This window comes from Hipposideros armiger, unplaced genomic scaffold (genome assembly GCF_001890085.2).
Source record: "Hipposideros armiger isolate ML-2016 unplaced genomic scaffold, ASM189008v1 scaffold_55, whole genome shotgun sequence".
Taxonomy (NCBI): domain Eukaryota; kingdom Metazoa; phylum Chordata; class Mammalia; order Chiroptera; family Hipposideridae; genus Hipposideros; species Hipposideros armiger.
Window position 1 is genome coordinate 4,292,269 of NW_017731405.1, and position 22,334 is coordinate 4,314,602.

At 37.4% G+C, this 22,334-nt stretch overlaps 1 protein-coding gene across 1 annotated transcript in view; it reads left to right on the plus strand.

Moving 5' to 3' along the window:
• ANKRD31 (ankyrin repeat domain 31) overlaps positions 1-22,334 on the plus strand; it is a 141,388-nt gene that overhangs the window by 107,402 nt on the left and 11,652 nt on the right. Inside the window, exons 14-19 of the mRNA XM_019641006.1 lie at positions 3,735-3,879; positions 6,244-6,296; positions 7,248-8,748; positions 9,294-9,461; positions 15,022-15,159; positions 16,042-16,184. Of these exons, the coding sequence (XP_019496551.1) occupies positions 3,735-3,879; positions 6,244-6,296; positions 7,248-8,748; positions 9,294-9,461; positions 15,022-15,159; positions 16,042-16,184 (2,148 nt within the window). The remainder of the gene's footprint in view (positions 1-3,734; positions 3,880-6,243; positions 6,297-7,247; positions 8,749-9,293; positions 9,462-15,021; positions 15,160-16,041; positions 16,185-22,334) is intronic.

A 22,334-nucleotide genomic window follows, 5' to 3' on the forward strand; every position in this document is an offset into this window, starting at 1 on the left:
TACAGTGCATATGTTTGTTGTATCTCCTAAATATTTTTTAATCTATAACAGAATTTTCTAAATCTTGGATTTGGGTATTTTTATCTTTGTGGTGTTGTATTACTTGTTTTTTAATTGTATTTTCTGTAAATGGATGTTTTAATGAAAATCTATTTAGAGACCACATCTGGGGGCTAGGTGTGCTCATTACTATTAGATGTCATTGCTCTTAGGCATTTTCAGTGAAATACATACTTTCACAAAGAAAGACAAATTATGAGTTTATACTGATATTTCTATTTCAAACTTAATATTAAGATTTATACTGAACTTTGATTTTATACTTGTATCTCTTTTTCTCTTATGCTAAACATTTGTTTCTTAATACATTAATTTACTTATTTTTTTATTGCACAGTATACTTACAATATTACTACTAATGAAGTTTTTTTGTAGTTCTTTTTGTTTATATCCCATTAGGGATGTATAGTCAAAATATCGTCTTTTTCAGTACTGAAGGAATTTCCTTCTCTGTCCTACTGGCTTCTTACACAGGAATCTATAAGGAGGAAAGTACTTAATTCAATGGTATGATTAAAGGTGAAAATCCATGGGCTCTAAGTAGAAGTGTATTTTCATGAGGCGTACTGTTTGATGAGCTGAATAAGTGGAGATTGTGATGCCAGCTACTTACTGAAATTGCTCTGCTTGTTCCAGTTAACAACCTGTGGGGGCTTTGAAATATGCCCACAAGTTCTTTAACACTCTTCCCTTCCAAAGGTGAAGCCTGATTCCCCTCCCCAGGAGTGTGGGCTGGAGTTTCAGTGACTTCTAACAAATAGGAAGGGTATGGCAGAAGTGACAATATGTGATTTTTGAGTCTAGGTTAAAAGGTATGATAGCTTCTTGTTCTCTTTCCTGGTTCATTAACTCTGGGGAAAGCCAGATGTCATATGTGTGGACACTCAGGCAGCTTTATGGGGAGGTCCACATGGCCTCCTGACCACAGCCATGTGAGTGAGCCATCTTAGAAACAGATCCTCCAGCCCCAGTGAAGCTTTCAGATGATTGTATCTCCAGCCAACCTCTTGACTCTGAGCTCATAAGAAACCCTGAGACAGAACCACCTACCTACATTACTTGCAAATTCCTGACCCACAGAAACTATCAGATTATAAATATTTATTATTGTTGTTTTGTTTTGTTTTTTGTTTTTTAAAGATTTTTATTGGGGAATTGGGGGAAGGGGAACAGACAACTTGCTGTCCTTTTGTTCTTCAGTCTAGTTGTGGACGACGTTGCTTCACTGGCCCAAGTTGGCACCATCATTGCGCTCTTCCCTGGCAAGGCAGATCAGTCGCCGGCTTCTGGACGGCTGCTCACTGCAGCTGCTGGCCGCTCACTCTGGCTGCTGGCTACACAGGGTAGCCCATGGCAACCCACTGCAGCAGGGGCTGCAGCCTACACCATCGCCAGCGACTCACGACAGCCCAGCTCCAGGTTGAGCTGTTGTTCAGCATCTTAGCTGTAGAGGGCAGTGTCACTGGCCCTCATGTGGGATCCAAACCGGGGCCCTCTGGCGTCCCAAGCCAGCTCTTAACCATCGCGCCACTCGGCTGGCCCTATTTATTATTGTTTTGAGCAACCAAGTTTTGGGGTAGGTAATTTGTTAGGTAGCAACAGATAACTAATACAGAACCTAAATGTAGGAAAACCCAAGGAAAGTCATTTATTTATTGCCTTTTGGTGAGAAGAGAGTTTTTTTTTTAAGTTAGGGGATATATAGATATATATATATATAGATAGAGCTATATATCCTCCCTCTATATAAAGTAGACTTTATATATATATATATATATATATATATATATATATAAAATAAACTTCCACATTCCTAATATCAGCCTGCCTGCAGGGGGGAATTGGTAAACATGAATAATTGGTGAAGCAATCTATTCATTGTCAAAAACAGACTGCCAAAGTAATGTGTCCACTCCCTTGCAATTCCCAACCCAGGCTTCCAGAATAGTGAGGCACTAGCCTCGGAGTTTTTTCTCACACTCCTTGATCCTGAGTCACTCTCATACTATATGGTTTATTACTTGACACAAAACCTCCAGAGATAAACAACACAGCTCTTTTGGCAACCCTTTACAGTACTACTTTTCCTGAAAGAAAGTAGTACACTCTGCATTTTCTTGGTTAAACAAAATGTGAATGAAGATCCAGGCATAAATTCTTTATCTCCTTGTGCATGGCTTGCATATGAATTATAGATTTAATTGTAACTACTATTACTTTTAATTCCTCTATCTAGTGTTAAAATCCATAATAAAGTAATTATTAGGTTGCTGATAACCAGAATTATCAGGTTGCTGAGTTTTAATAATTTTTAAAGGATTCGGCTCATATTGCCCCTGTGTGTGGTGTTGCATTTTTCTCTCTTAGAATGCTTTGTTTTAAAAGGAAAACTGCATAGATATTTAATTTTCAGGTACATGTAACTTAAAGAAATTCAGATCCTTTCTCTCATTCTAGATATTAATGTGGAAATTTAGGCTTCTTTTAGTGTACTGATACTTAAAGCCTTCTCCCCACATCCTCTTGATCTACATTCATTCTTTTATTAAATAACATCTGTTCTGTGCTAGACACTGAAATAGGCACTGGTACCATAAAGATGATTAGACACAATTCTGTAGCAAAAGCTTGGAAACAACTTAAACATCTATCAATAGGGTACTGGTTAAATAAATTATAGGACATTCATATAGTGCATTGAACAGTAGACTGTTACTCAGCTGCTAAAAAGAATGAGAAAGCTCAGTCTATACTGATACGGCACAATCTCCAGGGTCTATTATTGGGTTGTGGGGATAGAGGGCAAGATACAAAGAAATGTATATAGTATATGACCACTTGTGTAAGAAAAACCATACATACATATGTATGTATACTCATACATACATGTATACCCTATTGGACTAGACTAACTTTGGAAAAATTCAGAAGAAACTATAACCAGGGCTGACTTAGGAAAAAGTAATTAGATAACTGGAGTACAGGGATAGAGGAGGGAAACTTATTTTTTATTGTATACTTTTGCGAGCCTTCTGTATTTTGAATTATATTCATTAGTTTTCTATTCAAAAATAATAAATTGATTTTAAAAGAAAAACATAGTCCCACCCTGAAAAAATTTAGAGCACAGGAGAGACAGATATATAATAAGTATAATATAGAGTATGTTAGGCACTGTGATCAAATATGTACATGAAAGAGGTTGTTTTTCTCTAGGGCAGCAGTGGATGAAGGCACAGGGAGAGCCTCAGAGGAGGTTACTTGGGGAGTAGTAACAGGTTAAGGATTGGCCAGTTTCTCCCTGACACTCTGAGCGGGAGCAGCAACAACACAGGTATAGGTAGAAGGCATAACTATCTCCTGGAACCTGTTACACTAACATTTACTACTGTAGAACCCAACCCTAATTCTTTGTATAACTGCTAGCCCCATTTCACCAAAAGCTAAACTACAAACATTTCCCTCCTTCCCTTTTTTTTTTTTTGTAAGAGAAGGGATATGTATTTCCACAAATGATGATTCAGTAGCAATTGCATTAAATTTTTTTATTGGGCAAGATTTAGCAGTAAACCCAAACTCCGTATAGCTGATGTTGCTTAAAGTTGTATGTTAGCACACATTTACAATGATGTACCTTTTGTCTGAGTTCCCTCATACCAACAATCTTCCTCTAGGTGGCAGAGTTACTTCTTTGGAATGGAGCTGATCCATTATTTAGAAGTGACAATGGAAAGTGTGCTTTGGATGAGGCCAAAGATGCATGTATGAAGCGTCTTCTTGAGAGATACGTTCCTAAACATCAAAAACATCCTACTTCAGGTAAGATTAAACTACCCTGTTATATCTGTTCATCATGTCAGTAGAAAGTTACAGAAATTGAATTTAGAATTATAGAAATTAAATTTATTTTCCTCATAAATCGAGAAAATCCACCCAGTGGTCTCCTTGCTCCATTCCTGCACACCGACTTGTTTGCAAATGCACATATTTGAAGGACTCTAAAAGAACAAAGAAAGGTAATAGCAAATGTACCTTTCCCCAGGTTGTACATTGCAAACAGTTAGGAAAACTTTTATAAAGTTCTGCCCACTCCTCCCCCCACCATAATTTTTTGGCTGAATAACATGATGTGATATAATTTATATTTGGCTGTATCTTTTTCAATGACCATGGCCAATATTGTTTATTTCCATTCCTTTAGAATCTTTTCTTATGGTAATACTTCTGCCCGCTCATCCACAACATTGTTAATTGAACTATAAAAAAACTTGATCTGCAATTGTCAATAAAAATATTATATAAGAATAATTTAAATACATGGCATATTCTTTATGTTCTCCTTAATGCATCTGTTAGATTTTTTTGGTAAGAAAAATATTTTCCAGGAGTCAGTCTACCAAGCATGGTTCCTAAGAGAATGAGGAAGCAAGAAAGGAGCTTTTATTTCCTCTCAGTTTTAAGACTCTGTATATGCTAGTATCACCAATTTAATTAACAGCATTCCTCTGTTCGAAACCCTGCAGTGGCTCTCCATTTAATCTGGAATGGACTACCAGCCCCTGTATCAGCTGGCCACCCTGCCAGTGAACCTCTTCTTCTACCACTCTCATGTCTCTCTACTTCTGTCACTTGACTTCAGTCACACCAGCCTCCTTGCTGTTCCTCAGATATGCCTCCCCCACCTCCTTCAAGTCTTAGTTCAAATGTCATCTTCTCAGTGAGACCTACACCGCCCTATTTAATATTGCAAACTGCCTCCTTCCTACCTTCACTGTATTAATTATCTCTTACTATATTAAGAATTGTCCCAAAACTTAGTATCTTAAAATAGCAAACATCTCTCATAGTTTCTGAAGCTTAGAAATCTGGGAGCAGTTCAGTTGAGTGGTTCTGTATCTGGATAGCCTTTCACAGGTTACAGTCAAGCGATCAGGGTTGCAGTCATCTCAAGGCTCATTAGGGCAGGAAAATCCACTTTCAAGCTCACTCACGTGATTATTGTCAGGCCTCAGTTCCTTGCTAGTTGTCAGCTGGTGGCTTCAGTTACTTGCCACATGAGCTTGTCCATAGACATGGCAGATGGCTCAGAGCAAGTGATCCAAGGGAGAGAGAATGCACCCAAGACAAAAGCCACAGGCCTTTATAACCTAATCTTAGAACTTGTACAATCACTTCTGCCATATTCTGTTTGTTGAAGTGAGTCACTAAGTCTGACCCCCACTCAGGGGAGCAGAATTAAAATCCACCTCTAGAAAGGAAGAGCGTCAAAAATTTTATGAACATGTTTTTAAAACCACCGCACTCTAATCCCTCTTACCCTACTCTGTTTATCCTTTCCCATAGCACTTAACACCTTACACATAGGACAATTTGCTTGTTTTTTATTGGTCTTCCCCCACCAGAATCTAATCTCCATGAAGGAAATGCTTTGTCTAAGTAATGAATACTAACATGCTACTATGTACATAGAAGGCATTCAGTGAATATTTGTTGAATAAGCAGTGTGTCAGTCCTTTGAAAACAAAACAAACAAAACAAATTCTTTCCATTCAAGAGATGTATATGTACTTTATTCACTTCTATTAGAAACTACATTTTAATAAAAAATTTCCCAAGAGGTATTTGTTTGAATGCCATAGACTACAAACTAAGACCTGGTACAAAATACCCTACTTTTATAATAAATAACTTCATTGATAATTAAGGTCACCAAGAGGCAATTAATAAATAGTTCTGTAGAGCAAAGCCTTCTTTCTGGTAGTCCAGTCCCACTGGAAAATAAGAGAGACAGACTGAACCTTCTTAAGCAAACATATTAGGAAATGATGGTAATTCAATTAATTATGAAATAATTTTTTTGCATTATAAAAGTAGCTTTCATACAGTTAAATATCTGGGTATATCTGTGGGGAATATAAAAATACTTTCAGTGCCCATCTTTAGCATTATTTTTGGGGTCTGTTTTGCTTTTCCCACAGAAATGTTTTTAGGCCTTTCAGGATAGTATTTGGTTTCTAATAAATGTGGAAATTATAGGACTGTTATATGTTCCAATTTTAATAGAACATGTTTACATAATTTCACTTATTCTACTTGGTTTTCTCATGGCAAAGGACTTGTCTTAGAAGTCTAGAGTCTGACCACTGGTGGCTGTTTTCTTTGATTTTCTCTTTTTGTTTACAGTTCAGAAGAATAGCAGTGACCCATTAGACACAGAGGATGCACATCAGCACAAGGTATATCTCTGTTTAGCAATAAACATTTTAATAGCATTCACCTGCTGGTTATTTTATACATCACCAGAGGGGGAAGAAAGACTGCTGAAGCATGCATCAGGAACAGTGACTTCACCTTTGCTGTTAAGACACTGGAATAATTACATGAGAATCAGAGTGTTCTGGGCTGTTAGTTTGAGAGGCAACTGAGTAAATGTAGCATATCTGGGAACACATACATTGGTAGACATCCTATTTCTACCCCCTTCATGGAGCCATGAGCTTTATCAACCATGTCAAATTTCCCCCGGTCTTAACACAGTACAACAGTCAAAGATGTCGATCCATCCCTCCAAACTGTACATGGTGGGCGATTACTCTTCATTTGGTGCTTGGGTTGTGGTGGGTGAGAGGAAGCAGTGTCCCTGTTTTAATCTTAGCAGCCCACAGTAATCTTTCCATATAGACCAATTTGGGAGCATATCTGCCTTCTTGTTTTTAAATCCCTTCTTCTGCTGCCCTACCTATAGTCTCACAGATACCAAAGGAAGAAACTTCCTTAGTTCTAGCTCTATCTGTATAACAATTGGGAGAGGAGAGTGTTTCTAAAGCATTCTTTTTAAGTAAGGAAACTTTTATATGATTATTTCAAGAACCTTTAAAAATCAAGTAGATTAAAATTTTTTATTATATTTAGTAAGATTGATAGTGCTAAAATACTGGCAAAAAAATTTTTAAATGTACAGCAGAAAAGAAAGATTAGTCCACATACTGAGTGTGAGTCTCTTACATTTGCCTTCTGTTAGTCTACTTTTCTGAAATACCAGGTTGGATATATCACAGCGTGCATGTGGTTAGATCAAATTATAAAACTGAATAGAGTAATAGTTTGATTTATGAATAATCCAGAGTGAATCGAGTATAGAACTACAGCTGAAAATTAAAACCTAACTATATATTTTGTTTCTATAGAAACCAAAATTCAGTGCTAAAAATTGCGCTGAGTTTGTTTGTGATGAAAATTCCAACAGACAAAAGCCAGAACATGTAAAAGTTGATAAAAGAAGCAAAGAAGGTTTATTTATAAAGAAAGAAGATATATATGAACATTACCAAAAAGATTCCACAAACACGAAATTTGGTAAATTCAAGCGTAAGCAATCAACTCTTAACCAAATACGTTCTACAGGACTCAGAAAGGACAATCTCCGTAACGGCAAAAATCCCAGCACAAATGTGTCTAAATGTAAAGGAAGAAGAAATGTACAACAAGAAAGGACTCAAGTGGATAATGCAATCCGAGAAAGCTATCCACGAAAGACAGTAGCTGTCTCTTCTTCCAGAAGAATAAACAGATTGGTTACTGATCAGCAACATATTCTCCAAACTCTCGCCGACCTCCCACAAGAATCATGTGAACCTTTTAGCCCAGGTCTGTCAAGTCTGAAAAATGAATTAGATAACAGTGTTGAGGCTTGTTCAGGTCCCAAAAAGACATATACACAGAGCCCAGATTTATCAGATAATCAAGAAATAAAATTCTTGGAGTTAGAATCCGTTGACCAAGCTAAAGCTGTTTCTTTTTCAGGACCTTCTTTACATAAAGAAATCAAGTTACCAGTTGTTACCACAGATCAGCAGTTTCATACTCACCAGGAACAGCAGGACATTAACCCTTATAAATCTCATGAAAACAGTGACTCTAGTGAAAACACAGAGAGCCTTAATAAGTGGGAAAATTTTAATAATGATGATCATGGTGATTGCTGTACCTCTGAGAAGACTGTAACATCTAAAAAGGTGATAAGTTCTACAGGCTGCAAAATGTACTGTAATTATAAAGAGAACATAGCAAATAGAGAAGAAATGGATTTTCAACAGTTTTTACCGTCTGAAGACCATTTTTCACAGGAAGACAAGTCAAAATCGGGCAGCCTAAACATACTTCCACAACAGGAACCTGTTCATTTTTTAAATTCCGATAATACAGCAGCTTCTGAACCACATGTATCAAATTATGAACAATGCATATATGGAACTTCTTTCGATCACCCACCTGACAATCCTGAGCATATTTCCCTGGCTTGTACAAGAACACTTTCGACACATGAAGTTTCCGAGTTGACTAGTTATGTGGAGCAATTCAAAAGGCCTCAGGATTGTAGCCCCAGAGCACCAACTCCTTTAATGAATCAAACAGATACACATATTGTGGGAAAGGTGAAAGAAAAAGAAGGCACTAAAAAGAGTTACACTGACAAAGGCCAAAAACCAAGCTCTTCAAATAGGCCTTTATCCACAGTTGTTCATTGTCAAGTAATAGAAACAACTAAAGTTGAAAAAAGGAGACAATGCCTTCTGGAGAGTGAAATCATACATAATACAGATTTTTATTCTGACAATATGAATAAAGAATTGACCAACATCTCACAACTTAGTCAAAGAGAAGAGAAGGAAATTTCTCACCAACGAGGTATTAATAGTATTGCTTGCTTTGTACACATTTCCTATAGATTTACTTATTTTATAGAAATTTCCCACTGAATTTCACTGAACCTATGCCCAAACTGAGGACATGTGGGTCATAATTTGGGGATGCTGTTAATTAGTTAAGTAATCACGTTTACTTTGAAAGTCAAACCATTATCAAAAATGGTTGCTAAATTGATATTGACAAAGTTAATAAACAGCATTTCTATCAATTTTTTATGTTTATTTTTAGTATAGACTTTCTTAGTATCAGAAAACTAACAGGAAATTGTTTTTACATTTTTACAACAAGAAATTGTTAGCTCCATTGATTTCAACAATTCACTGTATTCCAGCAAACTAATTTACATTTGTTATATAAAAATATTTTTAAAGGCTTCCAGTTCCTTAAAACAAACAAACAAAAAAAACCCAGTCCAACTAGGAACAGAAACTTGGAACAGTTATATGATTAGAATCTTTGCTAGTCATCATGTAACCAGTAAGGAGAACTACCACACTGTAACTGCAAATGTTTTTTCTTTTCAGATGAGGAATTAACTAATAATATTAATAGAGATGATACCACTGTAAGAAATTGTGAGGAGGAAAAAGAAAAAACAGATTCAGAAATTCACATACCTACTAACATCCAAGAACACAAAGCTCATAATTTCAGGAAAAGACAAAATTTCTTGAAAGCTGCCTCCAGCAAAGGTTCGTATTCCTATACTTGTATAGGTGAAAGTGTGCATGATCAAGCCCAGCACTCCACTCTACTTAAGAGAATTTCTAAACTTTCATATTTACTGTTTATTTTTTTAGTCATTGACTAGTTTATAAGATTATTTCATCTATATTTTTCATATGGTTTTACTGTAAAGCACTACTTGAGAATATTAGTCTTCAGATATATTCTTATCATATTTCTGCCTGTGACTTCTAACTTGTTACATTAGAGGAGATAAGATAAACAGCAGAGGCAGCAAGAATATTGAGTGGGGGTAGCAGGGGTGAACTGTGTCAGATCTCTTAGGTACTTCCACTGAGTTTTTTTTGTTTTTGTTTTTGTTTTAAGATTTTATTGGGGAATTGGGGAAGGGGAACAGTGTTGGGGAATTGGGGAAGGGGAATAGCCAAGTTGTCCTTCATTCAGTCTTAGTTGTGGAGGGCGCAGCTAGCTCAGCTCCAAGTCCAGTCACCATCAGGCTGCCCATTGGCAGCTCATGGCTGCTCAGCTCAAGGTGCCATGTTCAATCTCTGTTGCTGGTGGGCATGGCCCACCATCCCATGCAGGAGTCGAACCGGAAACCTTGTTGTTAAGAGCACATGCTCTAACCAATGTGCCATCCAGTCATCCATTGGCAGCTCAGGGCAGCTCAGCTCGGACGCAGCTCACTGGCTCCTATGGGAATCAAATCGGCAACCCTGTTGCTCAGAGCTCGCACTCATAACCAACTGAGCCACTCGACCAGCCCCCACTGAGCTTTTTTAACATAAAGGAAATTAAAGAAGCAGAGCCATTAGTTCCTTTGTGTTGTATGAATGAACTGTGTGTGTTTGGCAGTATGGACAAGATAACTTGTCCTTTGATAGTTCTTGGGCCTAGTTCTGTGGTTAACAATGGGCTGGACCACTTCAAGTTAAATATTAAGGACCGAAAAGTTGGCTTGTCTACTGTCTAGTAAGAGATAGGAAAGAAACTGGATTAGGCATTCTCTGTGAACCTTCTCCCATTGTCCCCCTCTCTTGTAAACTGAAGACCTTCTTACATAACACCTCCTGTAGTGAGTTCAATAGTAGTCCCCCACAACATACTTCCATGTCCTAAGCCCTGGATCCTGTGATATTATCTTGTATAAAAGCATAACTATTACCTTGTTTAGAAAAGGAAACTTTGCAGATGTAAGTTAAGGATCTTGAGATGAGGAGAACATCCTGGATTGTTTGGATGAGCCCTGAATCTAATGACAAGTGTCCTTATAAAAGAAAAGCAGAGGGAGATTTGAGACACACAGGAGAAGAAAAGATGGCATGAAGATAGAGGCAGAGGAGCAATGTAGCCAAAAGCCAACGAAGCCAAGGAATGCTGATATCCATCAGAAATGGGAAGACTCAAGGAAGGGCTCTTCCTTCGAACTTCCAGAGGGAGTGCAGCTCTGCAGACACACTTCTCATCTCCAGGACTATGAGATAATACATTTCTGTTGTGTTTCTTTTTTTTTTTTTTTAAGATTTTATTGGGGACTCGGAAAAGGGGAACAGACAAGCTGCTCTCTCTCTGTTCTTCAGTCTAGCTGTGGGGGATGTTGCCCCACTGGCCCATGTTGGTATCATCATTGTGCTCTTCCCAGGTGAGGCAGACTGGTTGCCGGCCACTGGACTGGACAGCCGCTCGCAGTGGCTCTTTGCAGCTCACGCTGGCTACCGGCTGCTCACGCCGGCTGCCAGCCACTCACAGCAGCCCACTGCAGCCCATGCCGTTGCCAGCGACCCATGGCAGCCCAACTCCAGGTTGAACTGTTGTTCACCATCTTAGCTGGTGCAACATCACTGGCTCTCATGTGGGATCCGAACCGGGGCCCTGCTGCTCAGAGCTGGCGTCCCAAGCCAACTCACTCAACGTGCTACTTGGCCGGCTCTCATCTTTTCTTTTCTTTATTATTATTTTTTTTCTTAAGAGCACATGACTAAATAAGTAAACATTTGCTTGATTGAACTAATAAGTAAATTGAACTGACCAAGGGGAGAGAATTCCAAATACTGAAATCTGGTAATTACCTAACACAAAGGCTGTTTTACCTCTTGATCACCCAGGGGTGAATTTAATCATGCCCAGAGCTCTGCTGCGCTCCCCTCACCCTCCACAGATTTCCAGTCAGCATTTTTGTTTCTCTCATGATGGCCAAAAATGAACAGATAGCCAAAAATCAACAAGTATTTGTAAAGGCACAGAAAAGAAGAAACAACAATACAGAGAGCCCTTAGATGTTAAAAATATAATAGCAGAATATTAAAAATATGTAGATATCTATAGCAGGGTTGGAAGTTAAATCTTTCCGAGTCTTCTGTAAAGAATAAAAATAGAGGGCCGGCCGAGTGGCGTGTTGGTTAAGAGTTGGCTTGGAATGCCAGCTCTGAGCATCAGGGCACCGGTTCAGGTCCCACATGAGGGCCAGTGATACTGCACCCTCTACAGCTAAGATGGTGAACAATAGCTCGACCTGGAGCTGGGCTGCCGTGAGTCACCAGAGACGGCGTAGGCTGCAGCCCCTGCTGCAGTGGGCTCGCATAAGCTACCGTGAGTGGCTGGCAGCCAGCGTGAATGGCCAGCAGCCGGCATGAGCTGCTGTGAGCCACCATGAGTGGCTCCCTCACCCGGGAAGAGCGCAATGATAATACCAACATGGGTCAGTGAAGTGACATCCTCCACAACTAGACTGAAAAACAAAAGAACAGCAACTTGTCTGTTCCGATTCCCCAACGTGGTTCCCCTCCCCCAATTTCCCAATAAAATCCTTAAAAAAAATAGAAATAAAAATAAAATAAAAGAATAAACATAGAGAAACTAGGAAATAAGGAGAGAAAAGATAAGAAAATTAGAAGATCATTCCAGGATATCCAGAGAGAACAGTGAAAATAAAAAAAATCATTAAAGAAATAATACAAGAAATGAAGGGCAGAAGTTTCCATATTGAAAGGGCCCATGAAGTGTCCAGTACAATAAACAATACATCTCATGTGAAATTTCAGAACAAAGAAGATCCTAAGAACTTCTAGAGAGGAAGAAACAGTTCACATACAAAGGAACAGACAGCTGAGTATTTCTTAATAGCATTATATTTTCTTACTAAGTAAATAAATAAATAATACTTTATTAAATATAAAGTGTAATGCTATTAAGAAACACTCAGCTTTAACTACAGTGGCCTTTATAAAGAATTTTATAGTGTGAGTTCCATTTGTTTTCTTTCCAGTTTCTTCCATATTTTATTTTCAGTTAAATGCTGTAGAAATTTATGACAACAGTAATATTGAGCAGTTTTTGAGTTTTTGCCCCAAAATGTTTATTGCATGCCTACTTGCTTTGCTGCAAACACCAGGCACACAGTGAGATTTGTACCATCCACAGTAAAAATTACTGGGAGATATTTTTTCAATTCAAACTTGCAATCTGTAAGCCTACCATCTTCGACATTTTATCACTTTAAAATATATTCTATATATAATATGAAATGTATATATTCATATGTGTAATATGTTTTTATACTTCCAATATAGACTTTCTGAGTGCAAATTCTAAAGAGCAATATGTTTTTGTCTGGGTGTCAATGGGAGATAGGCATGAGGCTATCAGTCTTCCCTGTGATTCATATAACCAAAGGATCCATCTGTTATAGAGTAATCCTTTAATCTTTTTATGTCTTGCCCTGAAATTATATGCCTGGTTGCTAGCATTTAGGAAATTGGGCAGAGTAAGAGTCCAATGGCCGTGTTTCCTCAAACCTTGTCTTGTATCAGACTCACCTGGAAAGCCCATTAAAATACAGATTGCTGAATCAGGAATTCTTATTCAGTAGATGTATTAGTTATCTATTAGTGCATAACAAATTATCACAGACTTAATAGTTCCAAACAACACACCTTTATTGTAGTTTCTGTAGGTCAGGAATTAGGCATGGTTTAGCCAGGTCCTCTGCTCAGGATCTTTCACAGGCTACAATCAAGGCATTAGCCAGGACTGGGGGTCTCATCTGAAGGCTCAACTGGGGAAGGACCCACTTTCAAGCTCATGGGATTGTTGGCAGAATTCAGTTCCTTGAGGGTTGTGGCTATCCTGTGGTTATCCTTAGGTTCTTGCTGCCTGGGCTCTTTCATGGTAACCACGTGCTTCATCAAAACACGCAAATTGAAGGCAGTGGAGCAAGTCTACTAGCAAGACAGAAAAATGTTATGATCTTTTATAATCTAATCAAGGAAATGAAATACCCCCAATGTTGAGTTATTCTAGTGATGATAAAATTTCTCAAGAGGAGGGTATTATACAAGACTATAAATACCAGGAGGTAAGGATCATCAGGAGCCATCTTAAACTCTCCCGTCCAGAGTAGGCGTAGGATGGGCTGAAGAATTTGCATTTCGAACAAGTTTCCCAGGTGACATTGATACTGCTGATCTGGGACTCACTTTGGGAACTACTGGTTTAATGAATATTCTCTTTCTGTTTCATCAGCCTAATCCTCTACTTTGCCATGTGATGAAGTTTCTCTAATGCAGTTTCTACAGAAAATATATCTTGAGATTCCTGGCTTGGGGATGAGGACCTGGATTAAGAGGATGGTTACCAGGCAATTTGTGGTTGGGAAAGGCAACTTGGAGTCTTTTCTATATATTTATTTTCAGTCAATCTCCCTATTTCCAGCCCTACTTCACACATGCTTCCTTTCATGATACCTCATGCCCCCAAGTGCTGAGTGCCTGGGTTCAGATGAGCTCCTTTCCTCTGCAGAATCCTTTTGCAGGCACTTGGGTTGGAGCATTCCCCACTCTGCAAGTCAGTTAACTCTTCTCCATCAGTGACTTTCCAGTTCTCCAAAAGTTGTTGATGTCTTCATTCTCTAGTGTTTCTCTTCTATTTTCTTTATATGATATGTTTTAAAAAATCTTTTACTATTTTAGCATGGTTTGGGGAGGAGATGGGAAAAAAAAAACATGTGATCAGTTCACTTTTTTTAGCTTCAGCTTAAGCCTAACTTGTATTGCAAGGAAAAGATTTTTAAAAAAGAATCTTTAGATAATATATTGTACTTCATTTTTTATGAAAGAAAAATTTAAAAAAACAATAGGCCATGGTTTCATTCTTGGCATCTTATGTGATCAGAAACACACCACTGAGATAGAGAATAGCTGTAGAAAGAGGATTTTTTCTAAAATCACAATTTTTTTAAGAAAAAATTGATCCATTGCTAAAGGACTACTTTAGAGTGAAAAGGATATAGAACCAATGCAACTTGATTTGTTTTAATCAAACTTATGATAGAGTGACTGAACAATTGTTAGAATGAACTCAAAGTAATGTCCTTAGATGCCCTATAATTTCTTCACAAGTTATATTTTCAAACAGTAACAGTGATGGTAATATTAGTTGATGTATGTTTCTGTGTAATGCATTCTACTTAGGATATTTGGAGAAAGTTGGCATGTATTTTCTAAGCTCCTTTATAATAATCAGCATTTAGCAAAAAAGAAGCCTCAGTTTTGCTTGGCAAACTTACAGAAATGAAAACATCTGGGATCAATAAGAGGAATGCCAGAGGGAAAAGCCGGCTTCATTTGGCTGTCAGAAGAGGAAATTTGTTTTTGGTGAAAGCTCTAATAGATTCTGGAGCAGATGTGAATGTAAAAGATAATGCAGGTTTGGATTCTTTTAATTGTTCTTTATAATTTGAACTCACTAAAATACACATTTCACACATACTCCATTTTGAACCTGGATACTATATAACTAACTTGGAACAATCTTTTTTTTTTCCCCATAATATATTAATTGAATAGTCAGGTTTATGTTGGTTCCTGCCAACTGCTAAAATAAACTTCTTCTAAACAGTTTTTCACATGCATTTGGGAGCATTCAGTGGGAGTACACAGAATGGAGAGTAAAGGAAGCTTTATTTAGGCCTTTTCCCTCAAGGCCTTAATACCATTCGCTCACTTTGGAGAGAATACAAAATTTTTCCCATTTCTTGTCTGTTCTTCCCTTTCCTCCTCTTTTTCTACCATTTCTTTCTTCTTCCCACCGTTATTTTTATTTTAAACCTCCAGTTTTAAATTGATCTAACATTTTGCTCAGCACAAAAGAATCTTGTATAAGGAATTCCAGAGGGAAAAACTCAAAGATTAATTTAATCAAATATCATTTTAAAGAGAAATGTGACAGTGCAAAGATACAAGTAGGAAAGTCAGACATGGTCTTACTCTATTTTAATACCTGAGTTGAAACAAATTGACATTATTGATATTTACTCTGGTACCATTATATTTTATGTTCTGTGAGTCTTCTGTTTTGGCACTTGTGTCAACAAATATCTTTGATGAAATCAATTTGTTTTAAAAAATGAAACTTATACATTTTAAGATCGTAGTTTTCAATTTTATTTTTTGTCTAATACTTAGTATATATGTTTAAATCAATATAGATATTCAGTCCATTAGTGCAAATAAACTTAATGAATATATTACATGAATGTTGATTTGTAAGCAGCATCTTATTTTGCTTTTTCCTTTTTCCTTTTCTTAGGTTGGACACCACTACATAAGGCATGTAGTGAGGGATCTGATGATATAATTGTAGAGTTGTTAAAAGGTGGTGCTAAGGTTAATTGTGAAAATCTAGATGGAATGCTACCCTTACATGATGCTGTTGCAAACAATCATTTAAAGGTACAGTGCACATCAAATTTGATTATTACTTTTTCTTAGAAAAATCAGTGAAGAAAATGAAGATATTTTAAACTGAGAACTAAAGTGATTCCTTAAAACAAATGGTTTTTAAAAACTTCTTAAAATTACAAATGAAGATAATATATTGTATATGGATTGGAAAAATCATTGTATTTCCTAATGAATCATTTTCCATTGTCTCTTCATCACATAAGTCATGTAAGACAGAATAAAATTAAAGGGCTTAAGAGTAAACACAGGCTAGAAGTCTAGTACATTCCATTTAATTGTCTTAAATGATTTGCTGTTGTGTATAGAAGAGTAATTAAAGTGATGACACATATGACAGGAAGACTTTTTTTAACTCAGAATTTCTCAGTGGGTTTGAGGTTTCAAAGAAATGGATAAAAACACAAGTTGATTGTTTCCTGGGGGTTGGTTGTATATTTTTCTTCTTTGTTTCTCTTAATCAGGCAGTATGGTAAACATATCATAAGAGAAAATTACCAGCGGCACTATTTTAGTAATATTGAATTTCAAGTCTAGACTTTAAAATGCTTCAAATTTTTAAACTTTGACAAGCCTTAGGAGAAAGCTTTTATTGTTATCAGTGGACAGTAGAGATTTCAGAAATAATTATTGGCTTTAAAAAAAAATAGTTAAGGAAACCACCACCAACAACAATATAAAATCAGGGTTTGTGTAAAAAAAAAAAAAATCCTTGAATCTCTCACTAATACCTGTTTATCTGTTTCTATATATTTTCAAGAGTCTGGTGATTTTTATTTAATTTTGTGAAAGTATATACCCACTGTTTTTAGCCTAAATGTAGTCATGTGAAGGAATAGTATTATTGAATTTATAATTTGCAGAAATAAGAGATGTAAACTAGTGATTAAAAATAATACCAGATGGGTAGGCTAATATCCAAGATGGCTTCTTTTGACCAAAGAAGCTCTTTGGCCTTTAAAATATTTAAATTAAGAAAGAGTAGACAAAGTCTCAAGGTTATATGATCCTGAAATGGAAGAAAGCAAACAGGAAGAATCATTAAAATGATGAACTTTATGATTATTTGTACAGGGAAAGACTTAAAGTGAAACTACTTAAGGGCCAAAATTTTATAGTGGGAAAATCAGGTTTTTGGACAGTATGCTGAAAAATGCAATATAAAACAAAGAAAATACGGAGGTCCCCAACACTAGCCCTACATTTGGAAATTTTTAAAAGAACTTACAAATCTCAGCATATTGTTGTACTCATGGATAAAATTTATTACAGCAATGTAGTAAGGATATGCAGCCAGGTCATCAAAGAAAAAGACATAGGTGGAGTCTGGAGGTATCCAACATGAAGGCTGTATTAGGCTCTCTTTCTCATGAGAGGTCACACAGAGCTTACTCTTCCCCTAGCAAAGAAAATGTAGCAACATAAATGCAATGTTTCTGTGCAGGAAAGCCCATTACAAACTCAGCGTCCAAGATTTATATTGGGGGCTGAACATGTAGGCACCCTCTCTGTCTAGCACATAACCGAATTTCAGACTCCCAGAAGCATAGACCATATTGCTTGTGTAGACAGTTTAAGCACAGTGAATCCCCCTTATCAGTTAAGGAAAGCTTTATATCAGCATAGGATACTGTTTACCAGCCAAATGCGCAGATTCCAGCTAAAGGTTAACCTTGCAAACAGCCTTTCTGGATAGCGGCCACCTTAGGCCTGCTATGTTAACTCTTTTCTAAACAGTATCATATTTGGGTTCTAATTGAAACATATACTAATTTCTAGAACAGAAAAAGACTGAATAAAGTGTCTTTTCTTGGCCTAATTGTTCTGACAAAGTTGTATGGCAGCACATAGGACATCTTTTATCTCATGATTGATTTTTTTTGCACTATGACCTCAAGGAAGGTCTTTTTTCAGAAATTTTGAGAGGCATTACAAGTTTTCCCTAGGTCCTCTATTAATTCGAAAGCTATTCAAATCCTGTGGTTTTTCTTTTTTTAGGTTAACAGTTTTCCCTGTCAGTTTCTCATTTGTCAGTGGCTTCACTGGTACTTTAAGCATTTCTTCAACATTATACATCTGTGCATTATGCCTTTGCAATCAATCTGTAGTGTGTTTCCATTTTTTTTGTTGGCTGTTTACAACATCACTGACCAGTGGTAAACTGACCAACAATCAAGAGAAAGATTTTTATTTAATGGATGAAAAGGATGCCGTGTTAATGAGCAGGAAGGGTGTTTGGTTAGGTCAAAAATTTTAAGTGTTCTTCTTAAGAATTTTCCTATTTTGAAGACTCTAGCTTCCCCATAGCAATATGGTAACTTCAAGGGATGGAGAAAATGATTACTCAGATATAGAGGGGCCTCGGAAAAAAATAAACGCCAAGAGCTGAAAATTAACCACAGGAAATAGCAGAAGGGAAGCTTGGTTTAGTGGATAAAACACTAAGTTTGATATTGAAAAACTTGAATTCTAGACCTAGTTCTGCTGCTTGAAAAAGAGATAATATCTTTACCCCTGAAATAAGGAATTTGATATAGAGTTGTGCTGTCTTATACTGTAGCCACTAGCTACATGTGACTATTTAAAGGAACATGAAAACTGCATCAATGCACACCATAATCAAATTGCTGAAAACCAATGAGAAAGGGAAAACTCTTTGAAACAGTCAGAATTTTTTAAAAGATACATATGTATCCAGGAACAAATATAAGAATGACAACCAGTTTCTCACCAGAAACTCTGCAAGCCATCGGACAAAGCAGCAACAACTTCAAAAAATACTGCAGAAAAAAAAGAAAACTTGTCAACCTAGAATTCTATACTCAGCAAAGTCTTTCAAAAAGGTGATGTTGAGGGGCCGGCTGAGTGGCTCAGTTGGTTAAGAGCTCACTCAAGAGTTTGAGCTCTGAGCAACAGCGGTTCAAGTCCAGCCCAAGCTGAGCAGCCACTGAGCTGCCAATAGGTAGCAGGATGGCTCAGATTAAAAAAAAAAAAAAAAGGTGATGTTGGTGAATATGTGGAAAAATTGGAGCTCTCTTATATTGCTTATGGGAATGTAAAATGGTGCTGCTGCTGTGGAAAGCAGTTTGGCAGTTCTTTCAAAAAGTTACACATAGAGTTACTACTCTATATGACTTAGCAACTCCACTCCTAGGTATAGGAAGTCTGACAGTTACGTTCGCAAACTTGTTGCTAACCATTTTTGATATCAGAGGGATTATTCATTATGAATTTGTACCAGCTGGACAAACAGTTAACCAAGTTTACTATTTGGAAGTGCTGAAAAGGCGGCCTGAAAAAGTTAGACGACCTGAACTTTTTGCCAGCAGTTCATGGTTCTTGCATCACAACAATGCACCAGCTCACATGGCACTGTCTGTGAGGTAGTTTTTAGCCAGTAAACAAATAACTGTATTGCAGCACCCTCCCTACTCACCTGATCTGGCCCCCAGTGACTTCTTTCTTTACCCAAAGATAAAGGAAATATTGAAAGGAAGACATTTTGATGACATTCAGGACATCAAGAGTAATACAATGACAGCTCTGATGGCCATTCCAGAAAAAGAGTTCCAAACTTGTTTTGAAGGGTGGACTAGGCTCTGGCATTGGTGCATAGCTTCCCAAGGGGAGTATTTCGAAGGGGACCATAGGGATATTCAGCAGTGAGGTATGTAGCACTTTTTCTCGGATGAGTTCACAAGCTTAATTGTTAGACCTCGTACATAAAAAGCTGATAGAATTGAAAGGAGAAATGCACCAACCCACAATCAGAGTTGGAGATTACAATTCTTCTCTTAATAAATTATTTTAAAATACACACCCAGGATATAGAAAGTCATAAACAACGTTATCAACCAAGTTGATCTATTTGACACTTATTGAAGACTCTTAACAACAGTGACAGAATACACATTCTTTTCAAGTGCTCAAAGAACATTCACTAATACGACCCATATGCTGGGCCATAAAACAAATTTCAATGATTTTAAGAGATCTAGAATCATGCCAAGTATTTTCTGTAACCAAAATGGAATGAAATTAGTAAGTGAAAAACATCTGGAATATCTCCAAATGTTTAGAAATTAAACTACATACTTCTAAATAACCCATGGGTCACAGAAGAAATCACAAGGGAAATTAGAAAATATTTTGAACTGAATTAAAGTAACAATATATCAAAATTTGGGGATGCTAATAAAGAACAATTTAGATGGGAATTTTAAACCTTAAATGCTTGTTAGGAAAAAAGAAAGGTACAAGAGAATGATGTCAGGAAGATGACAGAATAGGAATCCCCACCCCCCGCCCACAGAATATTTGATTTTGGCAGTCACCTAGGGACCAGAGTACCTTTGTGGGAGTCTAAGAATCCAGTGGAGAAGTTCCAGTACACTATTGGAGAGGGAAAAAAAAAAATCTAAGAATAGCCACACTGGAGAGAGTAGGTGGAACAGTTTCACTTTGCCCATGTCATCCCTTCCCCCAAAGCAGCATGGCTCAGTGCCAGGAGAAACCTCTTTTCCCCCTCAGTGGTCTGTGATTTCTCTTGTGGGGGTCTTGTGGGGGAAAGTGAGAGTGTGTGAGTGAGTGTCTGACTTCCCCAGCTGAACAGGACGCTGCCCAAGAGGCCCACTTCTTTCTCCTCTCACTCAGGTTATTGAGGCAACCTGTAAGATTAAAGGGCTGGGAGAGGCTGGAAATACAGCAGCAAAGGCTTAGAATTCATCAGAGATGCTACTAACTGCTGCATTGTTCTTTCTACTAACTGATTTGCAGACTCCATCATGAAACCCACCTACAACACACTGGAGATGCCTTCCCTTCAGATCTCTCTGACTGACTCACTAACACCCCCAATGATCTACATACCTCACCCATATCCCACCCCCATACCCCCCATCCTCCGTGGTTGGGCTCCCAGTATGCATTCCTGTGGACAGCAAGGGTGAGCCTTTGCTCACAGCTAGTAAGCAAGCACAGAAAGCCAGTACAACTCTGCAGGATTTCCTGGGATCGCCTTAGAAAAACAAACAAGAGGCTGTCAATGCCTGGCCTGGTTTGGAGGAATCAGGGTTGTTCTTAAGATTCCCCACCCTACCACCACCACCACCCCCTCCAAGAAGGAATAAGAAATATGGATCAAGTGCATGTACAGGAAAGATCTGAGAAAGCCTCAGAATCCCTAGATGGACTGGCAGGTGAAGATATCTCTCCCCAAAGCTGGTTAGTACAGACTAGAGAGGTGACTGCTTCTTATAATATGAAGGTAGCAATGCAAGACTTCAAGGAACTCAGAAAATCCAGGAAACATGACTCCCAAGAAACACAATAATTTCACAGTAACCAACCCCAAAGAAATGGAGATCTATGAATTGCCTTACAAAGAATTTAAAATAATTGTTTTAAGGAAGCTCAGTAATCTACAAGAGAACACAGGCAACTCAATAAAATCAGGAAAATAATACATGAACAAAATGAGAGGTTCAACAGATAGAAATCATAAAAAAGAATCTTTCTGTCTATATAAAGATTTGTACTCAAGTATTCATAGCAGTTTTATTCATAATAGCTAAAAACTAGAAAAACTCAACGGTCTATTAAATGAGAAATGAATAAATTGTTAAAAGTAACAAACTTTTTTTCTTAGAAACATTTTTATTACAAGTATCCTTTGACACTTCTTTACACGCATTGCAGAATGTGTATAACTTCCATTCACTCAAACACACTGTTTTCAAACTAGGTAAGTAGCAAGTAGCCAGAACAAACTATTGATACTCACAATTACCTACATGAATCTCAAAATCATCATGCTAATTAAAAGAAGCCAGACACAACAGACTAACTACTATATGATTCCATTTATATGAAGTTCTCTAAAAGGCAGAAACTCTAGTGGTTGAAGCAGATCACTTGGCCCTGGGCCAAAGGGTAGTGGGCAAGGATCAACTGCAAAGGCATATTGGTTTTTTTGTGATGATGGAATGTTTCTAATTCAGATTGTGGTAGTAAAGTTAATTAAAAAACAGCAGGCCTATGTCTTGGTCACCTAACTTTTGCCAAGCTCTTTGTTCACTCAGGTCCACCCTATCATGTTACCTGGGACTGTCTCCCAACTTTAGGTAGTCTTTCCTGTTTAGT